Source organism: Tricharina praecox, assembly GCF_024521635.1.
Source record: "Tricharina praecox strain CBS 144465 chromosome Unknown BZA05scaffold_12, whole genome shotgun sequence".
NCBI classification, from domain to species: Eukaryota; Fungi; Ascomycota; class Pezizomycetes; order Pezizales; family Pyronemataceae; genus Tricharina; species Tricharina praecox.
In genome coordinates this window covers 198,447-218,276 of record NW_026250414.1, presented here as the reverse complement: position 1 = coordinate 218,276, position 19,830 = coordinate 198,447, and the positions used below count along the sequence as shown (strand labels likewise).

General features: G+C 54.9%; 5 protein-coding genes across 5 annotated transcripts; 3 read left to right on the top strand and 2 right to left on the bottom strand.

Annotated features, from left to right (window-relative positions):
- Window positions 1-558: 558 nt before the first annotated feature.
- BZA05DRAFT_373516 (uncharacterized protein) lies at window positions 559-5,391 on the top strand. The gene is made up of 3 exons (XM_051481728.1): window positions 559-2,285; window positions 2,353-3,462; window positions 3,532-5,391. Exons 1-3 carry the CDS (start codon window positions 1,041-1,043, stop codon window positions 5,026-5,028), a joined length of 3,852 nt encoding a protein of 1,283 aa, XP_051339334.1. The 5' UTR covers window positions 559-1,040; the 3' UTR covers window positions 5,029-5,391.
- Window positions 5,392-8,185: 2,794 nt separating this feature from the next.
- On the top strand, window positions 8,186-8,654 carry BZA05DRAFT_397941 (uncharacterized protein). Its single transcript, XM_051483664.1, has one exon. It carries the CDS (start codon window positions 8,330-8,332, stop codon window positions 8,636-8,638), a length of 309 nt encoding a protein of 102 aa, XP_051339333.1. The 5' UTR covers window positions 8,186-8,329; the 3' UTR covers window positions 8,639-8,654.
- Window positions 8,655-11,537: 2,883 nt separating this feature from the next.
- BZA05DRAFT_44519 (uncharacterized protein) lies at window positions 11,538-13,321 on the bottom strand. Its single transcript, XM_051486978.1, has 3 exons — window positions 12,977-13,321; window positions 12,330-12,904; window positions 11,538-12,259 (listed from the first exon to the last, which is right to left on the bottom strand). Exons 1-3 carry the CDS (start codon window positions 13,198-13,200, stop codon window positions 11,781-11,783), a joined length of 1,278 nt encoding a protein of 425 aa, XP_051339332.1. The 5' UTR covers window positions 13,201-13,321; the 3' UTR covers window positions 11,538-11,780.
- Window positions 13,322-13,442: 121 nt separating this feature from the next.
- On the top strand, window positions 13,443-14,677 carry BZA05DRAFT_373514 (uncharacterized protein; the record flags this gene model as incomplete). Its single annotated transcript, XM_051481727.1, has 2 exons — window positions 13,443-13,823; window positions 13,902-14,677. The coding sequence occupies 2 exons, from the start codon at window positions 13,443-13,445 to the stop codon at window positions 14,520-14,522; spliced, it is 1,002 nt and encodes a 333-aa protein (XP_051339331.1). The 3' UTR covers window positions 14,523-14,677.
- BZA05DRAFT_397922 (WD40-repeat-containing domain protein) lies at window positions 14,678-16,651 on the bottom strand. The gene is made up of 6 exons (XM_051483663.1): window positions 16,410-16,651; window positions 16,287-16,306; window positions 16,140-16,216; window positions 16,004-16,076; window positions 15,619-15,936; window positions 14,678-15,397 (listed from the first exon to the last, which is right to left on the bottom strand). Exons 1-6 carry the CDS (start codon window positions 16,432-16,434, stop codon window positions 14,963-14,965), a joined length of 948 nt encoding a protein of 315 aa, XP_051339330.1. The 5' UTR covers window positions 16,435-16,651; the 3' UTR covers window positions 14,678-14,962.
- Between the last annotated feature and the right edge of the window lie 3,179 nt (window positions 16,652-19,830).

Below are 19,830 nucleotides of genomic sequence, written 5' to 3'. Positions count from 1 at the left end.
GATCTGTCGTCGTCGTCGTCCTCCTCAGCTCCTTATCCTCCTTTGTCCGAGTCCGAGTCCTAATCCCCATCCTCCTCCTTCTGGCCACTCCCGTGCGGCGCCTGTGGGTCCCTTCCGCAAGTGAAGAGGTCGGCCTTCCATTCTGTTGTCGGATTCTCCATACTCACTTACTTCACACCTGTTCTTCTGCTCATTGTTTCCTTCCCCACCTGTTTCTTCTTCTTCTTCTTCAGCCCTTCAGCTTCTGGGAGAGCTCCCGCATTCCAGCTCATCCTTCCCGTCCACCCCTACCCTATCCCCCCCCCCCATTCGTTCCTCCTTTCCCTTCTCCCACCATTGCAAGCAATTCCAGCCACCCCCTGTAAACACTCGGCGCTGCCACTTTACTTCAACTCCACTCCTTGGAGTATCCGCCGCCGCCGCCGTCACAGCCAGCCAGCAAGCAAACAATCGCAGCCAAAAAAACTATTACTACTACTACTACTACTATTACTACTACTACTACTACTACTACTACTACTACTACTACTACTACTACTACTACTACTACTACTACTACTACTACTACTACTACTACTACTTCTACTTCTACTACTACTACTTCTACTTCTACTTCTACTTCTACTACTACTACTTCTACTTCTACTACTTCCATCTTTACATATTGATTTGATTGCTTTTACCCGTCGTTCATTCCTTCCGCCGCTTCCCTTCGTTCGTTCGTTCGTTGCTTGTTCGATTGGCCCTGTCGAAAGCGAGACTCGCCCCACCATCACCTCACCTCACTTTGTTCAAACCTCGCCTCATCGCTCCCAGTAGTCTACCGGAGAACTTCCGGTCCGGCCCTGGCGATACCACTCACGAGCTTGTGTAATGATAGCAGGAGGCCTGCAGGCGCAACTCTCCCTTTCGAGCCAATACCCCCTCCTGGACACTGCTGAGGTTGGTGACCGTCACCTGCGCGTGTGTCGAACAAAGAGAAAATCCCACCCACCATATAATCTACATATTCCGTCTTGCACAGCGGCGGCGGCGTTACCATGGACCGAACCTTGCGCCCCAGCGACCTGAACCTTCAACAGACGACATCAGCCACCTCGAATCCGCCGTCCAATGGCTCGTTAGAAAATCCGCAGTCGCAGTCGCCGTCGTCGTCGAGCGCGTCCGCAACTCCTTCGAAATCCTTGAACCTCCTCAATGTCACTCCGGCTCCGGCATACATAGCTTCGTCCGCAGCTGCTCGGCTCGTAACCGGCGACCACGAGGCCTTTTTCCGCTCCTTGCGCGACGATGGCGCCGTAGGCAGCACTGGCACACCCACCATGTTCGTATCGAGCGGCTCGTTGGCCCTTGTGAACCAATTCCTCGACTTCCTGTTGTACTCGTTCCTGTCCAACTCCAGATCGACCTCCCTGTCGGGACTGCGGCCAGCGATCACGGACGTCCTCAGGATCAGGCTGGCAAGGGAGGCACTGGCCGGAGCTGATCAGGAGCTGAAATCGTATCTCGGTGGCGACGATGAAGATGTCGAGACCTTGGACGATGCCGTGGTCGCCGAACCCACCAACGAGGAATGGAACCTCGAATCCACGTGGAGGAAGTGCCGCGTGCAATGCATGGTGTACTCGTCGCTCGGCGATCTCGAGGAAGACGACGAAGCCTTCTACACCGATAATGGCGGCCTCGAAGGGACCGTTGGCCCCGACCGTTATCAACGACAAAACAGCAATCCGTGCATCGTAACGCCCGCTGTCGCGATATGGCTCACTTCCATTCTCGAGTTCATCGGGGAGCAGACATTGTTGGTTGCGGGACATGCCACTATCGCGCGGTATTCGACTCAGCGAATCGCGGCCGCTTCGGGAACATCTTCCGGTGCAACCTCCTCCTCCTCCTCCTCCGAGGTGACGTTTCCTGAGAAACCGACAGTGGAGGAGCTGGATACCGAGAAAGTTGCCCTGAATCCGTCGCTCGGGCGTATGTGGCGACAATGGCGAAAGAAGGTGCGCGGCGGCAGCGCTGGCGGTCGGCGATCTTTCTCGGCTTCGTCGCGAGAGGTCGTCTTGAATTCCCCGGATGCGAGGGTGGCTGCCAACACCAAGAATTCGCCCAAGAATTCGCCCAAGATCCCGGGCCAAGAGATTGCGATCAATGAGAGCACATCGACACAGGCTGGAAATACCTCACCCATTGTCCTGTCGAAAAGCGGTGTCCTGGGACCAATAGTCGAGGCAGCGACTCCTGCCACTCCGTTCGATACTTTCAAGTGCCCCGTGCCGAATAATGTAAGCTTTACGAGCGCGCCATGATTTCTTTCTTTTCCCGTTGACTGACTGACTTGGGCCATTCAAGACAAATATGAACGGGTACCCTACTCTGCGCCGTCCGGCCAGTTTGATGACTCTGCCATGGACCAACTCGCCACCTTTCGTGTTGCGTTCGGCAGTCAAAAGACAGCTGTCACTTCCGAATCTTATGCGGGGGGATTTTGCAGATCCCATCGCCGAAGTGCTGCCCACCCCCAAGGAGGAGGAGGAGGAGGAGCAACCGTACATGATGATTCCCTTACCACAGCCAGGGCCGGAGGAAGAGCATGAGCTTGAGGATAGGACCAGCGAGCAGAGAGACTATCCTGCGGATGATGAGCTACAACAAGATGAGGATGATGAAATTTCGACTTGCGCTCCAATTCCAACGATGTCGGCCAACATTACGCATTGGCAGCCGACCGAGGATAGCGGACAGGAACCCATCGAGGTCGACGATTCGCAACCTCCATCGGTCGTCGTACAAGCCGAAGAAGAAGAAGAACTGGCTTCGGAAACGACTACGGAGGTCTTACAGGCCCAGCCCGTGCGACGCATTCGGGAGGAATATGATCCATACGCGATCAAGCCTCGGACTCCTACCCGACCCGAAACATTCTTCACCTCCGAGGACGATGAGGACGATGAGGATGAGGAGGAGGAGGACATTTCTCCGAGGCGGAAGCCTCGTATGCAGCCGATTTATACGGGACACAACAAGTCCTTGCACAATCATTCCTCCTCGAGCAGTGGGCAATCATTCTCGGATCGGAAAATCGGTCAATTGCATCTTGTTCAGAGCTCTGCAAGTACCCATTCGATTGCGTCCGACCGCGGAACGGGCGTAAGGGTCTTCACACCGCCAGCTACACCGGACAAATCGCGCCGCTCGTCCAGCTTCAGCAAGATCCAGAGACCGATCCACACATCGGGTTCGACCTCTTCGCAAGCATCGATACTCAAGTCCTTCCTCCCCTGGCCGCACGATGGAGGCAAACACACCAAGATGCATGAGTCGGACGGCGAGAGTCATAGTAGTCACCACAGCGACCGCCTTGCCAGTCTTGACGACAAACAGCGGAGTTTCGAAGAATTGATATCGAGTGGAGGTACTATTCACTGTACCATCACGCCGGATCCGATCAGGAACATGGAGGTAATGCGGAACAACGATCAATTTCTTTCGTCAATCGATGACAGCAGATACTGACGGTGCTGTCAATAGCGCGACCCATCGCCTCGTGGGACACCGACACAGGAGCTGGCGGACTTCTTCCGAAGCACCGCGCCCGACGGTCGCCCCATCGGGAACCAGTCTTCCAAAAGTATTCCCTCCAGTCCAAGGGTGACGGCTCAGAGGTCATCTCCGACATCGCCCGCGTGGGGTGATTACCGCCAAAGCGACCACCACACAACCTCTTCCCTCTCCGACTTTTTGAAGCACGCCGCCCCACCGGGATCCCCGGGCCATGCGACGCAGAACAGTTCCAAGCTTCAGAAAATGATGACATCGGGCTCGACGTCAAGCATACCAACATCACACCTGCCGTCAAAGAATAATGGAACTAATCCTGGACCATCCGATACGACCGGGTTGCCAGCTGTCATACGACATCAGTCGCACACGGAAACAGCCGGGCGCTCTAAGAACCGCCTCTTGGCCCGGGATGCTAGTGGCTCCACGGGCAGCGATACCACCTCTGCCCTGGCGGATTTCTTCCGTAACACGACGCCGCCCGTGATTGCAGATGGAGGGGAGCAGCCCGCTGTGCATAGGATACCTCGGGCGGTCGCACCGTTCCGTAACACGATGGATTCGACACAGTTCGAGTCCGTGGATGACGATGACGACATTATCGAGGAGGCCGACCGGGAGCATTCACCCAAGCCGACCGCCAGCACTGTTTCTGCTCCCCAGGAGTCCTATTCGTCATCTTTCACTTCCTCGACAGCTCTGCTCCGTTCCGGATCAAGAAAAACCCGGGAGTATGGTAGTAGCAGCACAACCACAATGGCGACTTCCTCGATGGTGACGTCGTCGGCGCCCGAAGTGAAGCGAAAGCAGTTCCGCTCGAAAGACCCATACGCCATCGATTCCGATGACGATGATGAACTCGACGATATGGAGGGTCTCAACCTGGTGATCCCTAAAAAGCGGGAAGAGGAGAGTCTAGTTGATTTCCTGCGCAACACCCCTCCACCACCACCACCGACTGCGCCACAGCCGTTTGTTCAGTCAAACGGCAAAACGATCCAGAAGAAGGGCAGTGCGGTCAGCCTGATGTCGCGCTTCAGCCGCTCAGGCAGGAAGAACTCCATCGCGTCGAACGCCGATAAGATGCCGTTTATCCCGCCTCCGCCCACAGCCGCGTCACAAGCCTCGCGGCACGTCCCACTGATGGTGCCACCCGTCGCCGACGCAAGAGCGGGACGCAACAGTTCCGGATCGGACCAGTTCGCTCGGCCCACATACGGGCAGGCTCGCGCCGATTTCGACGGGCCGTTCGGAGCCGCCGGGTTTCCGAGCGCAAGGCCGTCGAGGCCGAACGTGCAGGCTAGAGGAGCTCGCGCGGGGAGGAACGATACGGATAGTCTCGCGGACTTTCTTAAACATACCGGTCCGCCACCAGAGGCGAGGGTGGCCCAGCCGCAGAAGGAGGAGAGTCGTTCGTTGCTGCAGAAGATTTCGTTTTCGAGGCATAAGAAGGTGGGTGTGTCATGAGGTCTTTTTCTTTCTTCTTTCCATTCGTTTCTACTGGTGTTGCTGTTCTGAGTACATTAGATGATGCACTTCTGGTTTTTGGGTTTTTGGGTTTGTGTTTGGGTGGTTCATTTTGCTGGTGGGTTTTGGATGCGATATTTACGTCTTTGTTTTGGAGCTAGGCTCAGTGTATGATTCTCCCTTTTCCCTCTACTTTTTTTCCTCCTTCCTTCTTTCGTCTTAATTTCTTGATTTATACTTGGATACTTTCGTTTTTTTTTTCCTTTCTTTTCATTTCCTTTGGCTGGCTGGCTGGGTAACTTTGCTGGGTAACTTGGTAACTTGGATGGGGGTTCGGAACGGGGTTCGGAACGGGGTTCGGAGGGGGGGGGGGGGGGGGGGGGGGGGGGGGGGGCGGGGTGGGCTTTGTCTTGTCTTGGTCTTGGTTAACGTTGTTCAAGTGTGCATTTGATGATCATTTCTTTCTTCTTCTTCTTCTTCTTCCTGGGCGGTGCAGTCGGTGGGCGGTGTGTGGTGTTTTACATACTGCTTTGATATATCTTTTTGGTTTGGCCATTCGATTTGATTTGATATCCGGTATCTTTTAAGCGCGCTCCTTTGCTTTGGTTTACTTTGTGGGATTACTTATTACCTGAGTTCGTGGATGGGGGTTTGCAGTTGGGGGGTTGGGGGGTTTGAATGCGGTGAAGGGGTGAAGGGGATGGGGGGGTTATCATACGATATATCTAGTTTTTTCTTCTTTCAAAATTTTATATCTTTTTGGACAGAGGACAGACCGGGGATACTTGCTTCTTGATTGCTTCTTTTCGTTTTCTTTTCCGCTTGGGAGGAACTTGGAGGGGACGGGTTGGTTGGATGGATTGGATGGGGGTCAATGGGGGAGGGGGGGTCAATGGGGTGGGGGAAATGGCGGGATCTGTACGGTACGGTATACGGGATAATCTATGGGTTCACAACTTCACAACTTCACAACTTGTCTGGCTACTTTGGATTGGAGACTTTGACTTCGAGATTTGGATAGAGTAGGGTCCGGTGGTGAGGTTGTGGTCTGTTAAATTTTCACATCAGACGGAGACGGATGGGTAGATTTGAAGGGGGTAGGGCCCGTAGAGAGAAGGGACGAGGGTGACATATACCACCACCTCACCCGGTTCGACTTCCGGATTTACTACAGGCAGCAGTATGTACGGAACCAGTACGGCACTAGCACGGTGCGGGCCTTCGGTTCGCTGGTCAGGGAGATGGTGATTACGACGGGTGGGTTAGTCAAGTAAAGTCGACTCTCGAGGCGAGCATCAAAATACGGGTGGGGGGTTGCCGCTGTCTGTAGCTAGTATACAGTACCTACGGGTTTAAACTTGGGTCTGGAGGTGATAGTACGGAAGGTTCTACGGGTACTACGGGTGCTACGGGTACTACGGGTTCTGTTTCCGTGGTTGCAATTGGTAGTTTGATACTAGTGTCGTGTCCAGTTGATATCACTCGGAGCTCCCACACTAGCCAGAAACCACGTATCAAACCGCAAACACGAAACCGGATTTCCCATTTGACATTCTCGCAGTTCCCTAACCTAAGTAAAGTATGCTGCAGGTAGCCCTTTGAATGGCAGGAAGCGTTAGGGTTCCTCACCTGAGCCCTACCCACGCCGCACGGTCCACCAACTATCGTCCACAAAACCTCCAGCGCTGAGCCAGCATCCCTCTTCCTCTTCCCTCTCTCTTTCTTTTCTCTCTTACATACAACACAACATATCACCACAACACAACACAACATGTGACATCTAGCAGCATCAGATGACATCCCTCCGGGGTATTAGTACTTCCCACCCACTTCCTTCCTTTCCCTTCCTGCCACCTCCGGCCACCATTCCGGAGCCGACATTTCCAGCCCAACCGTGGCCCCGTCTCTCCCTGGTTTCCCCTTGGAATTTTCCTAGAAGGGGGCGGGCAGACTGTCTATGCCGCCGTCTAGGAAGATGGGCCATCTGCCTGGGCGGCTGTCAGACCTGCGCGCTCATGCGGGACCTGACGGGGTCGGGTTCGGCGGGGTCGAGGTCCTCCCCCCGAATAACTGCCTGGCTTGCGTGGCTGGATTGCGTGGCTGGCTGGCTTGTGTGAACACCACCGCCGCCGATTATTGCGGCGGTGTTGTCCTCGCGGGAGGGGGAGGGGAGGAGGAGGGGAGGGGGGCGGTGGATAGGGATGGGGATGGGAATGGGCATGGGCATCATATCGTTCACTATCGCTCCGAAACACAATTGGGGCGGCGGCGGCTTGAGGGTATGGCTTCCTAACCAACCGGTGATGTTGACGGGTTTGGGAAGGAGGCTGACATGACTGCGGGATGATAGCACAATGTTGCCTGCGTGTCCGGCGTGTCCGGCGTGTCCGGCGAGCGGACAAGGGAAAAGGCGAAGGAGAAGGAGACAGCCACGGCATCCTCCCAGATACCGGGAGGGAAATAAGAAGAAGCCAACCACGGCTTCCTCTCCCAGATTCCAGGAGGGGGGGGACGCGTCCTGACCTCCGCCACCCGAGGGTCCTGGTGGCCCCGGTGGCCCCGGGAGTGCGTCAAGAAAAATCTGGGCTGCACTGGCAAAGGTGCATGCTCTTCGGCGCGAGATGGCGATTAGTCACTGCTAACTATTGACTACAGGGCACCAACTACTCAATCGAGCAAGCTTGGTGGTGTTGCGTGGCTGATGAACCTCGGATCTGGATCCGAGAGGACAACGACAAGGCCGACGCCTCCACTTCTTCCACACCAGATGGCCCCGGTGGCCCCGGGAGCCCACCCAGTATAATCTGTGCTGCACTGGCAGAGGTGGGTATTCTTCAGCTCCAGGTGTCGATTGACCACTGCCAACTATTCACTACAGGGCATCAACAGCTCCCGCCAGCAAGCGAGATGCCGCACAAGTGCGGGTGAAGCTGCGTGGGGGCTGCTCGGATCCCGATTCGGTTGCGTCAACATCGAAGCCGCTGGCGGCTCGACGCTCCGCACTTACGCCGCTCAGACTGCGGCGTCATCCCTCTCAAGCCTACCAGACACCTTTTCGGTGGGCGGGTGCAAACATCGCTGGCTACATCACTTTTGTGGTGTGTGCGTGCTGAGCTCATGGCAGCTCACACGATGACCTGTCCTGGTGGGCGGTAGTCAAGAATCAAGATGTCCAACAGCAATCTTTTGTGGTGGGTGCGTGCTGAGCTCATGGCAGCTCACCCGACGACCTTGCCTGGTGGGTGGCTATCAAGATGTCCAACAGCCCGTCTAACTTTTGTGGTGGGTGCGTGCCGAGCGCATGGCAGCTCACACGATGACCTTTTCTGGTGGGCGGATGATGATGCAGATGCAGATACCTACCAGACATTGGAAATCTAGTGGCTCGAGTGGTCTCATTGGCCCTGGGAAACGCCGTCAAGAAAGCCATACCTGGCGGCGTGGCCGCAGGTTGGCTTCACAGCCAGTCGTGCATGTCGCGGGAGCTGGATGTTTTTTGTTTTCTGCGTTGTTTTTGCTTTGTTTTGCTTTGTTTGGAGGTTTCCAGGAATTATTATTGTTGCTGTGTTTTTGTATTACTATGATAATTACTTCGGTTTACCATGGGTAGATTACCTGGATGTGGGGTTTCTGGTCAAGCTGCTGGACAGGTTCATATGTAGTCTTGATCGGTGACGGATACATTTTGGGAGGCGAAGCGGTAAGGCTGAGTGGTACCATGTAGTATGCAGTTCCAGCTTACGCCCCAGCACCGCCATCATCCCAACTTCTCACTCTTGTGCGTACACTAGGTAGGTATCCCACACAGCCCCCGTAGGCTGTAGCGCGAGAGCCCAATTCCAATCGAGGGAGGGATATACCTGGTACTCACTCTAAATGTCAAAAATCAAATTCACGTGGCCAACATGTACTGATGTACGGAACGGATGGTGGCTCGTGAGTCTGGTTTTGAAAAGCTTGGTATCCTACTGCACCGAGATGGTGCGGGTGTTTGATCGGATAGAGAGTAGTTTTATTTGTACTTTAGAAACAGACAGTTGCAATGGAGTGGCGCGGGAATTGATGCAAATGCTCCTGGAGAGAAGAGCAGTCGGCCATGTTGATTGAACAGTACCTAAGTACCTGGCCGACTGTCCGTAGGTATCATCTCCCTTCCCCCAGCCACACATCCACATCCCCATCGCCAACTACCCCCATGATCCATCTCCGTCATCTCATCTCATCCCATCCCCTACAGGCCACACGGCACTTGACATTGACGAATAGCTTCCAGCCCGGGCCACCCCACACGGAAGAATATATATAGAAGAGTCATAACGGCCCCATCAAGCGATGGATCACAATCTATTCCATTCCATACAGCCAGGCTCTAGCTATGCCTATGTACCATACGTTCCTCCCGCTCCCAGGTGCATGTTCCGGCTGGCTGACTCCAGATTGACTCAATTGCAGACTTGCAGTGCTTACACCACGCTGGCGGTGGCGGTGGATTCGAGGTTTCGGCTGGACTATGTATGACGGTATGAGTATGGGTATGTGCGGTACCTTACCGGTACATACTCTCGAACACTCAGCAGTTCCTACAACATAGGTGTCTACCGGCAATCTACGGTACCTAGGTATGTACCTACGTCATGAGCTCTAAGGTCCAGCTGAAAATCCGCATGCGCTATCCCTTCGTGACGACGAAGTTGCCCCCGGGCGAGCATGAGCATGAGCATGAGCATGTGTGCGTGCAATGGCCAGCAGCAGTCACCTCTTTGGCCACACATACCTACATACCTACCTACTCCGATAGGTATATAGCCGTAAATATATATATGTGCTCTCCCCGCCCAATGCCCCGCACGCTCATCCATCCATCCATCCGACTGCGTGTCTAGCAAAGACGTCTGCTGCAGGTCGAACAAAACGAACGAAACGGACGAAACGGACGAAACGAACGAGCCGCACGAGCGAGCGAACGAACGAACGAAAGCACGCCGATCCCAACGTTGCCTGCCTACCCCTCATCATCGTCATCAGCAGCATCATCATCACACGACTCTGCGGTTGATGCCTGGCAGGTAGAGGCAGAGGCAGCAATCCCCACATCCCACAAACCTGTTACCTTACCCCACGCAGCTGCACACCGGAAGCAGCAGCCGCTTGCGGACTCTTCCAAATTGGCAATCCGAAAGCCCACGCCGGAATGAATGGATGGATGAATGAGGATGTGTACGGATGAGCGGGGGCTGCGGGGCGGACGGAATCGATAGTATCCGCTGCTGCGGCTGGGAACGGGCATGCTGCTAAGGGTAAGTACAATCCATCGGGCTGAACTTTGATGGTGCCTCATCTGATATCTGCACGTCCCAGGCGATGGCATAAAGAACGGGCAGACAGGCAACTGCAGCGAGAAAATGGAACGCCGAGGCAGAAACTGCCTGCCTGCCTGCAGGCAAAGGAAGGAGGGAAGGAAGAGGAAGAGGAAGAGGAATCGCACGGCAGAAGCATGGTAAGCAAATTACGGTACGCCCTGTCTTCCTTTCCTGTTTGCGGTGAGTCAAAGTCAAGTCATGTCAAAGTCAAAGTCGGCGCCGAAATGTCGTCGAAGCTGTGTAGGTACTGCGCCCCATCCGAAAGAGTGGCTTTGGATTCGCCGAGCGGTGACAACCAGGCAGCAGCAGTAGCAGCGGCAGGAGGACGAGCGAGAGAAAGAGACGAGCATCGCAGTGCGGCGCGGTGCGCATTAGCAGCAATAGCACAGTGTGCAGTGTGCAGTTGCACTTCCCGCGTCGAGGGGAGGAGAGAGAGAGAGAGGAGCGATGTCATATTGTGGCATGCGCCGTCACTCGGGACTCGGCGCGCAAGTTATAAATTCCCCCCATCCTCCCCCAGTCATTGTCTGCTATTCGGATTCTTCACGGCAACGGCAACACCTACATACATAGCTGCGGACTACATATCATACATACATAGAGCTACTTACCTATCGACGACGAGTTGAATAATTCAAGCGGACACATATCACACTTCCATTCACAAACCCTATTATCCACCCTCTCCCTTCCGATCTGCAAAAATGCCAGCAAGCAACACTGCATGCCACGCGGCCACATCCTCATATGCGACCCACCACCACCACCCGCACCAGCACCAGCACGCAAAAATCCCACCCGTACGTACATCCCCCCGTCCCCTGTCCCCCGTCCACTCCCCGCATATTGCTATTCTCCGCAAAATTCTAACATCTGTTCTTTCCAAAAATCCAGAACGCAACGACATGCTGCAAGTGCTTCAACCAGTACAGCCGCATAAACTTCATCGACTCGACCGGCCAGTGGAACTGCCAGTACTGCGGCCACTACACGTGCGATGATGTAGATGGCTGTCTAGAAACTACCGTGCGGCTTTCGGGCGGGTTTTGATATCGACTAAAAGACTAAAATGGAAGAGAGTGTGTGTATGTGATTATTCACTGTATAATACCTATGGCGGCTGCTGGCGTTTGTTGGATTCTTCTTTTTTATTTTTTGATTATCTTTTTTTTTATTTTTTTATTTTTTTTTGGGGGGGGGGGACAGGATGAGCGGAGCGGGATGAGCGGGATGGACGGACTCAATCCGGCGTGGGGAGCACGCCGACGACGAATCGACAGACAGACAGACACAAGAATGGATTTTCTTTTCTTATCATACACACCTCCAACCAAGCAAACAGACTGTCGTACTATGCATGTTCTAATATCTCCAACATCATACACTTCACTTCTACACAAGACTAACCTCGCCCTCCTTCATTACATCCGCCTTCAGCAGACCCTCCCTCGCCGCCTTTACTCCATCCGCCATGCCCAATCCCTTCGCCAGACTCATCGCCTCGTCAAATTTCTCCGTCGCAAGCTTTTTGTTTCCCAGCATCCGCGCGATCTCGCCGAGATTGTGGGTAGCGGCGACACAAGCCTCGTCGCACTCGGCGGTTCGGATGGGCGGGACGACTCTTGCGTCTATTTCGAGCGCCTTCTCGGTCCACTTCTGGGCGTTGCTCAGGAGCTGCTCGCGGGTAACGGAAGCGGGCGCGCCTGTGGCGGCCGAGGCCGGCGGGGGCTGCTGCCGTGAGAGACAGGCGCCGAGATTGTTCATTAACGTTATTGCGTGGCACGTGTGCGGCGGCAGCAGCGAGAGCGCTTTGAGATAGAGCGGCGTGGCGAGGTAGTATTGTGATGTCTTTTCGTACTGTTGGGCGAGCTCTGTATTTGCAGTATCGTCGTCAGTTTCTTGCTGCGGTGATAAGTGGGCGTGGTGATGACTGGGCCTTACTCTCGAAGCAGGCCGACATGGCAATGTCATCGAACCAATCCCCCTCCTCGCTCTCGTCCACTTTCTTCCCCTCCCTCCGCTTGATCTCCTCCAGCAACGTCTCGGTACTCCACGACATCGCCTCCTCCGCCTCCCTATCCTTCTCGAGGCCCTGATAGATCTCGCCAATCTTATACCCCAGCAACACCGCGCGCTTGAGCACCTTATTCCTATCACCCCAGCGGCCCTCCTTCTCGAAGAACTCCGCGCCAGCCGCAGACTCGTCCAGCACATGTTCGAGCACCTGGACCCCCTTCTCCGCATACGCGCCCTCCTTCATCTTCAGCAGGAACTGCGCACATTCAATCTTCAGCCCAGCGACTTCATCTGAGAGCGGGTGCATGCCGGCCGCCTCGGCAGCGGTGATGGCGGCCTTGAACGCCGCGGCCATCTCGGTCACGTTGCCTCGCGAGGCTTGGTACAGCGCGGCCTTGATCTGCGAGGCCACCGCGGATGGGTACACCGACAGCGGCTTCTCGACCAGCTCGTTGTACAGGTACACGACGTAGATGCCGGAGCCGAGGGCGATGCTGATACTGGTAGGTGTGAGCTGCTGTTGGGTGTTGTCCCGCGGGAGGGATGGGTGCTCTGGGCTGGGGGGGAGTTACAGCGTGGTGAAGGTTGCGATGCTCAGCCAGTTCCGTCGCAGCCCGCCGTTCTGCATCTCGTCGAGGAGGTTGCGATAGTTCGACGCATTTCGGTGCTGCTGCTGAAGGTGCGGCCGTAGTGGTGCTGCTGCTGCTGCTGGGCGCGGCCGGCACAGTGTCTGCAGGGTTCGGGACCGCGAGATTCGGATTGCGCTCGTGGCGGGACGGATCGCTCGTGAGAACATGGTGCTGTCTGTCTGTTGTTGGAGTAGAGAAGAGAGTACAGTACAGATCCTCGTACGTAGTGGGGGCGGGGAGTTCTTCTCTCTACGGTAGGTACTCTATGCCTATCTAAGCGCAGAACAAAAATGCATGACGTCGTGCCGGTCGTGCTCGGCTCTAGGCGTGGATTTATCAAGCGAGCCCCACCGTCATCACTACCGTGACTACCCCACCATCCCAACATCCAGCCAGCAAGCAAGCCAGCATGTGCGGCCGCTACGTCCTGTACCTCTCACCGTCCACGCTCGAATCCTACCTCCGCACCTCTGGCCTCGCCATCTCCGCCGCACCCGACGCCTACCAGCCGCGCTACAACATCGCGCCCGGGCAGACTGCGCCGGTGATCACCCTCGCTCCAAACAGCGGGGAAAATGTCAGCCTCCAGCTCACACCGATGAAATGGGGAGTCACCCTCACCGCGACGACTCCCTCAGCGACGCCGCAGCAGCAGTGGACACAAATCAACACGCGGGCAGAGACTCTCGCTGCTCCGACGGGCTTCTGGGACCGTCTGAAGCCATACCGCTGCGTGGTCCCATCGAACGGGTTTTACGAGTGGCTTCCGGCGACGGGGCAGCCGCACCACGTGCGGCCGTGCGCGCCCTCCCCCTCCCCGCCCTCCCCCTCCACCCCCTCCCCCTCCGACCCCAACCCCGACTCCAAGGCCACGCCCTCCCCGGGTATGCCCCCCCTCCTCTTCGCAGGCCTCTACGACCCATCCACCAACACGTACACAATAATCACCACCCCGTCTTCCACAACGCTGTCATTCCTGCACGCGCGCATGCCCACGATCCTTTCGGCGGGCGACGCCTCGCGATGGCTGAACGCGGATACTTCGTGGGACGCGCTGCAGCCGCTGCTGGTGCCGTGGGAGGGCGGCGCGCTCGAGGTATATCCCGTCGCCGGCGAGGTGGGGAAGGTCGGTAATGACTCCCCGACCTTCGTCGACAGGGTCAGTGAGAGGAAAGATGGCATTCGCGCAGGGCTCGAGAGGCAGAGGATTGTTGCTGCGGCTGCGGCTGCTTCGCCGAGCAAGGAGAAGGAGAAGGAGAAGAAGATGGAGAAGAGGATGGCGGAGGATGAACCGCCGGAGACGCCGCCGCCTGGAAAGACGCTGAAGAAATCTGATGACGCCAAAGAGCTGCCAACTCCAACTCCTGTGAAGAAAACGAAGACGACAAAGAGTGCTACTAGCAATGCCGCGAATAGAAGATCGCCCAAGAAGACGAAAAAGAAACCCACACCAGATGGGAATAGAAAGATCACCAGCTTTTTCAAGTGATATGCACAATGGTGTTTGCCGGTTTTTTTGCGTGCTTTTGGGAGTTCATGGTACGGTATTGGTTGGCTTGCTTGGGGTTTTGCGGTCTGCATGTTGGTTTGCTTGATGCGATTACGGTATCTACGGCCACTCTTCTCGATCTCTAGTGAAAGGCAATGGCTCTGCTTGATTCGAAGGTGCCAGTGACCACGGACAATGGAAAAGTTTGCCCCCAACCTTTCCCAATTATCTGACAAAAAAAAAACCGAGAAAAGGAAAAGAAAAAGAGTAAAATCAGCCCGTAGAATTGCGCCTGCTGCCCCCGTTTTGTTTACCCTAGTCCGCCACAAACACATGAAGAAGAACCAACAAGTGATGTGAGGAATTTATCGTCGCCATTTGTGTGAATCAAAAAAAATTCGAAGTTTATTTTTTTTAATTCAACCCAACTAGACTTCCGTTTATGCCCTGCAGCCCCAGACACGGATCTTGTTGTCGGTGTATCCGGCGAACAAGGTGTTTCCGTCCGCAGACCAAGCCAACGACACACACTCGGGGGTCCTGGTCTTCTTGGGGTTCTCCTTGGTGCTGTTGCTGATCCATTCGGGCGAGAGCTTGTCAATCTGGCTCTTCTTCTCGAGGTCGAAGATGATGATGTCCGAGGCGGTGGCAGCGCACAGCCAGTAGCGGTTGGGAGAGAACACAAGGGCGTGGATCTCGTCACCGGCGTTGAGCGAGTACAGGTGCTTGGACTCGTTCAGGTCCCACAGCATGGTGGTTCCGTCCTTTCCGGCGGAAGCGCAAAGCGATCCATCGGGGGAGATAGTGACGGTGTTGATGTAACCAGTGTGGCCGCTGTGGTCGGTCTGGATGCGGCACGAAGAGAGCTCCCAAACCTATAGGATTATCGACGTCAGCACGAATCCCGACATGGATTATTCCAGGCCAAGAAAACAATGAAGCTTCGGAGTGAGTGTGCCATCAGGGCAAAAAGGTGATTGTTGGTCTCATGGCCTTGAAGGCTCTGAAGTAGCAAATACGTATGCAACATCATTTGGCAACACTCGGCTCCCTCCATTGTTTCTTTCTGAGGACTGGCAGAAGGGGCGGCACTGACCTTGACGAGCTTGTCCCAACCGGCGGAGACAATCACGGGGTTGGAGTGGTTGGGGCTGAAACGGACGCACGAGACCCACTCGGTGTGGCCCTTCTCGGTGATGGTGAACTTGCAGTCACCGAGGGTGTTCCAGAGCTTGATTGTACGGTCACGGGATCCAGAGACGATCTGACGGTTGTCGGCGGAGAACGAAACCGAGAGGACGTCACCGGTGTGTCCGACAAAACGGCGGGTGGTCTGACCGGTGGACAGCTCCCAGAGGCGGAGGGTCTTGTCCCACGAGGCGGACAAAGCGTAGGCACCGTCGGAGGAGATCACCTGCACGGCACGAATGGACGGGTTAGCCTCTCGCTCCCGAGCACGGCGTGTTGTGGGACATTCGTACACAGTCCGAGACAATGTGAGAGTGACCCTTCAGGCTGCGCTTGGGGACACCGGCGCTGTCTCCGTTCGGGGTGCTGTGCGGGACACCGACGTCAGGCATTGAACAACATCGACAACTCGGCGGGCGGGGTCCTTACAGGTTCCAGATGATCAAAGTCTTGTCGCGGGAACCAGACAGGAGCATGTTGGGGTTCTCAGCCGAGGTGGCGAGAGACTGCACAACTTCCATCAGCATCCGATCAACATCCCTCCATCACCCCACCGGTTTCCAATTGGAAACTTACAGTAACCCAACCGCTGTGCCCTTCATTCCAGCGAAAGACAAAGTTAGCTCTCCAGTCCCTCGGTCGGCATTGGCGTATCGCCACATCGATGATGCTTTTGAAGACGGCGAAGTTGCTCCTCACCTTCAAGGGTTCCGCGAAGTGTCATCTCGGGGTTAGCTACACACAAGCATCAAATTAGCATTCACCCAATCCCGCCATCCAGCCATTGTCGTCTCCCCGGGTGTTTCGCAGGGACAACGTACACATGATCGATTATCTTGAGGCGACGGGCGGTGTGAGGGGTCGTGTATTGTCTGTCGTCGGTAGCACTGCTTCGTCGTTTCGTCGTGACAGCACCTTCACACTGGAGTTGTGCTTGCGTGGGAGAAGCGTTGCGTGGGGCGCACTAACGAGAAAATACCACGCACTAACCCAGTTGAGCGGCCAACGGCAGTCCGTTAGGGTACAACCCTGGGCGGGGAGTAAAACCTATCGTCGGAATCGCGCAAGCGAGAGCTTGCAACGGCGGACTTTTAGGACCTTCATCGGTATGTTTCGCAGCATCTTATGAAGCTCAACACAGTCGTCGTGAATTGGGGGGAAATTTCTTTCTGTAGCTGAGGCCAACGCGCTCATCAGCGTGAAATTCAAGTTTCCGGAATCGGCAGTCCAGAGCGACAGGAATTTCAGAGAAACATTCCTCGCTGCTTTGGGGTGCGGTTGTAATGAGACTTTGATGCTTATGACTGGCAAATGCTCGGCTAACAGGTTTGGGAGGAGACTACACGGCCCATTTGTCTCGAGTCATTGCAATGGATTGACTCCTCATGTCAGAAATACGTCAAGTGCACCCATAAGACATAAACATTGATTGACTCTGTCAAGGAAGAGTTTGCGGCAATCGAGCTGACTTTAAGCCAGCGTGAAAATCACAAACCCCACAAAATTCAATAAACCTTGGACCTCAAGTCCACAGCATCAAACTTCAAAAACCTTAAGCACAAAAACCATAGAATTCCAAGTCCGGGAGTTGATTACCGCGCTTATGGTCGCTTCACGGAAGGATCAACTGTCCGACAGCTCTGCACAGAAAAACCTCGTGCCATGGACGGTTCCTCCTTGGGAAGAGATCCTCGCCCTGTGAATATGTTGACTCTTGAGTCTTGAGCGGTACTCTCGCACCAGTGCTGGGTATTTATCTATCATATGGCGATTGGCGAAGCGGATGAACTATGCGAATGTTTGGTGCAATATTGATTTCGATTTAGTCATTGATGATTAAGGATGAAGCGCGCGCAGCAGCTGGCGCGGGGAGGCGCGAGTGGGCGCATGGGCCGGGCACGAGTGTGTGCATATATAGGAGAACGCGCGGCAGCGCAAGTGAGTGCATATATGCTCACCAGGCGAATAGGAGGCACAGGAAAAGAGGTCGATTGCGGGGCAGCGTCAGCATCAACGTGAGTGGCATGGCATCTCCAAGACCCTAACCTGAGGGGGGAATACGTATGGAAATGTTCTACCTACTGCATTCCGTAAGGAATTGGGGTAGATTTGTTTTTCTCTCCGCCTACCCTGAGGGGTAAGTACATCGTTTTGACACCACTCAACTTTGTTTATCACTATGACCGGGTCTCCCAGTACTCTACTGGCTTCTCGCCTTGGGAAACGCTATCGAGTCAAACATTTACAATAGGTTCCAGAGAAGTTGAAGACTGGCGCCGGTATTAACATGAAAACTTCTGGTCGACTTTCTAGAGGATATATACTGCCTTAACCATTCCCGTACCCTCGGTTCTCAACTGGTCGTCAACAAGAACTAGCTTTATACCTCGGGGCTACTGGCATAGTGTTGTGGAGGAACGTAATATGAGGCTTTGGGAGTCAACTCTGTTCCTACCGACATACACGTACAGTTTTCAACACCTACTCCATGAATGGATGTGATATGTTTCCAATCTTGTCGCTCGGTGCTCGAAGGCACGGATGAAGGATCGGTGTCTAGATAGACTTTAGGGCACGGTGGCAGCTACTATCCGGTCGATCAGCGTCTGTGTGCCAGAGTCCTAGCACATCAAAGTATCGTTGGACGACATACGACGAGCGGAGCTGTGAATCAGACCGGATAACTAAGCCAGCACTGGTAACGAATGATCGGGAACAAATATAGTATCGAGGAAGCATGATATTTTTACCTGTTGGCATTGCCAGCCGAGTGCTCCACCATGAGTCCCTGCACGAGCGGGACCAAAGCTGAATCAAAGCTGAATACCATTCTCGGCTCACGGGGTGACACCTGCCGCATGCAGAACCCTGACTGATGACTGATGACTGTTTCATAACTCAGCCGTGCTTCTGCTTCATCTACGAGTAATCCCTCTACCGGTGTGATGTATCGAGCGACTACATCACTAATAATTCACATCTGCAGCTGTTCCGAGTGTTCCGTGCAAATTCTCGAGCACGAGTGCAAAAGATGTTCTCTGCGGAATGCGCACGGTGTGTGTGACGATACATAGCAGGTAGATGTGCGCTTGCTGCTACCGAGCACGTTAGATACTGGTATCCAGATATAGGTATCTCCAAGTCCTGACTCCTCGGTAGAGTACTCGCCCCCGCCCCTTGCTGGAGCCTGGCTGAACACTTATGTAGCACCAAGCTCTAGGCATCATCATCATCATCATCATCATCGCGAAGTCCGGAGGTACCCATTGTTCAAGCCGTCGATACCTCACGTCGCCGCCACTCGACCCCGCGTGGGCGTACTCTACTCAACCTATTCCACTCAGCCGCACAACTAGAGTCTCCACACTCGCGAGACCTCATGATCGCCCGCCCGTGCGGAGTCCGTGTGTATGTAATCGATATCTACTCACTTAGCGACCGACCGACCGACCACCACGGCTGGCGGGCCTGAGTATCTTGGTAGTGGTGGCCTACTCTACTGAGTCTACTCTGCTTAGACTCTAGTTCGTTAAGAGTTCGGGAACTAAATTAAGCGCTGGTGGTCAACCCACCACCACCACCACCACCACCACCACCGAGTTGCAACACCACCACACCACCACCACACCTCTACATAAGTACCACCACCACCACCACCACCGCAGGCACGGTCGCGAGATGTATCGATTGTGTTTCTCCGCTCACAAGCAAGCGTCGGATTTGAGTTTCAACTCCGCACACTGGCACGTTTTTTCCCCTCTTCTTAATACTCTAGCTAGAAGCCGCGCAAAACGGAGACACGGCAAGCCGCTCGCTTTGATTTGTTGACTGCGGCTGAACGACGCTCATGAGAACTGGGGTTGGGGGGTAGGGGGCACTAGTTGAGGTAAGGCAACAGCGTGGTTGGTTGGGGCCATGCAGGGTGTAAGTAGAGTACGGGTTGGCGTGGTGTCGATACGAGCGAGAGACCGGCTCGAGGATCCAACAACAACAGCAACAACAACAGCATCCTTCGTCAAGTCAGGAGAAAGTCTTCAGACCTCGTGAGCTTCTCTGCGGAGTGGAGTGGGGGGAGGAAAGCATGGGCTTTATAGTCGTCGAATTCGACGAGGGACGAACA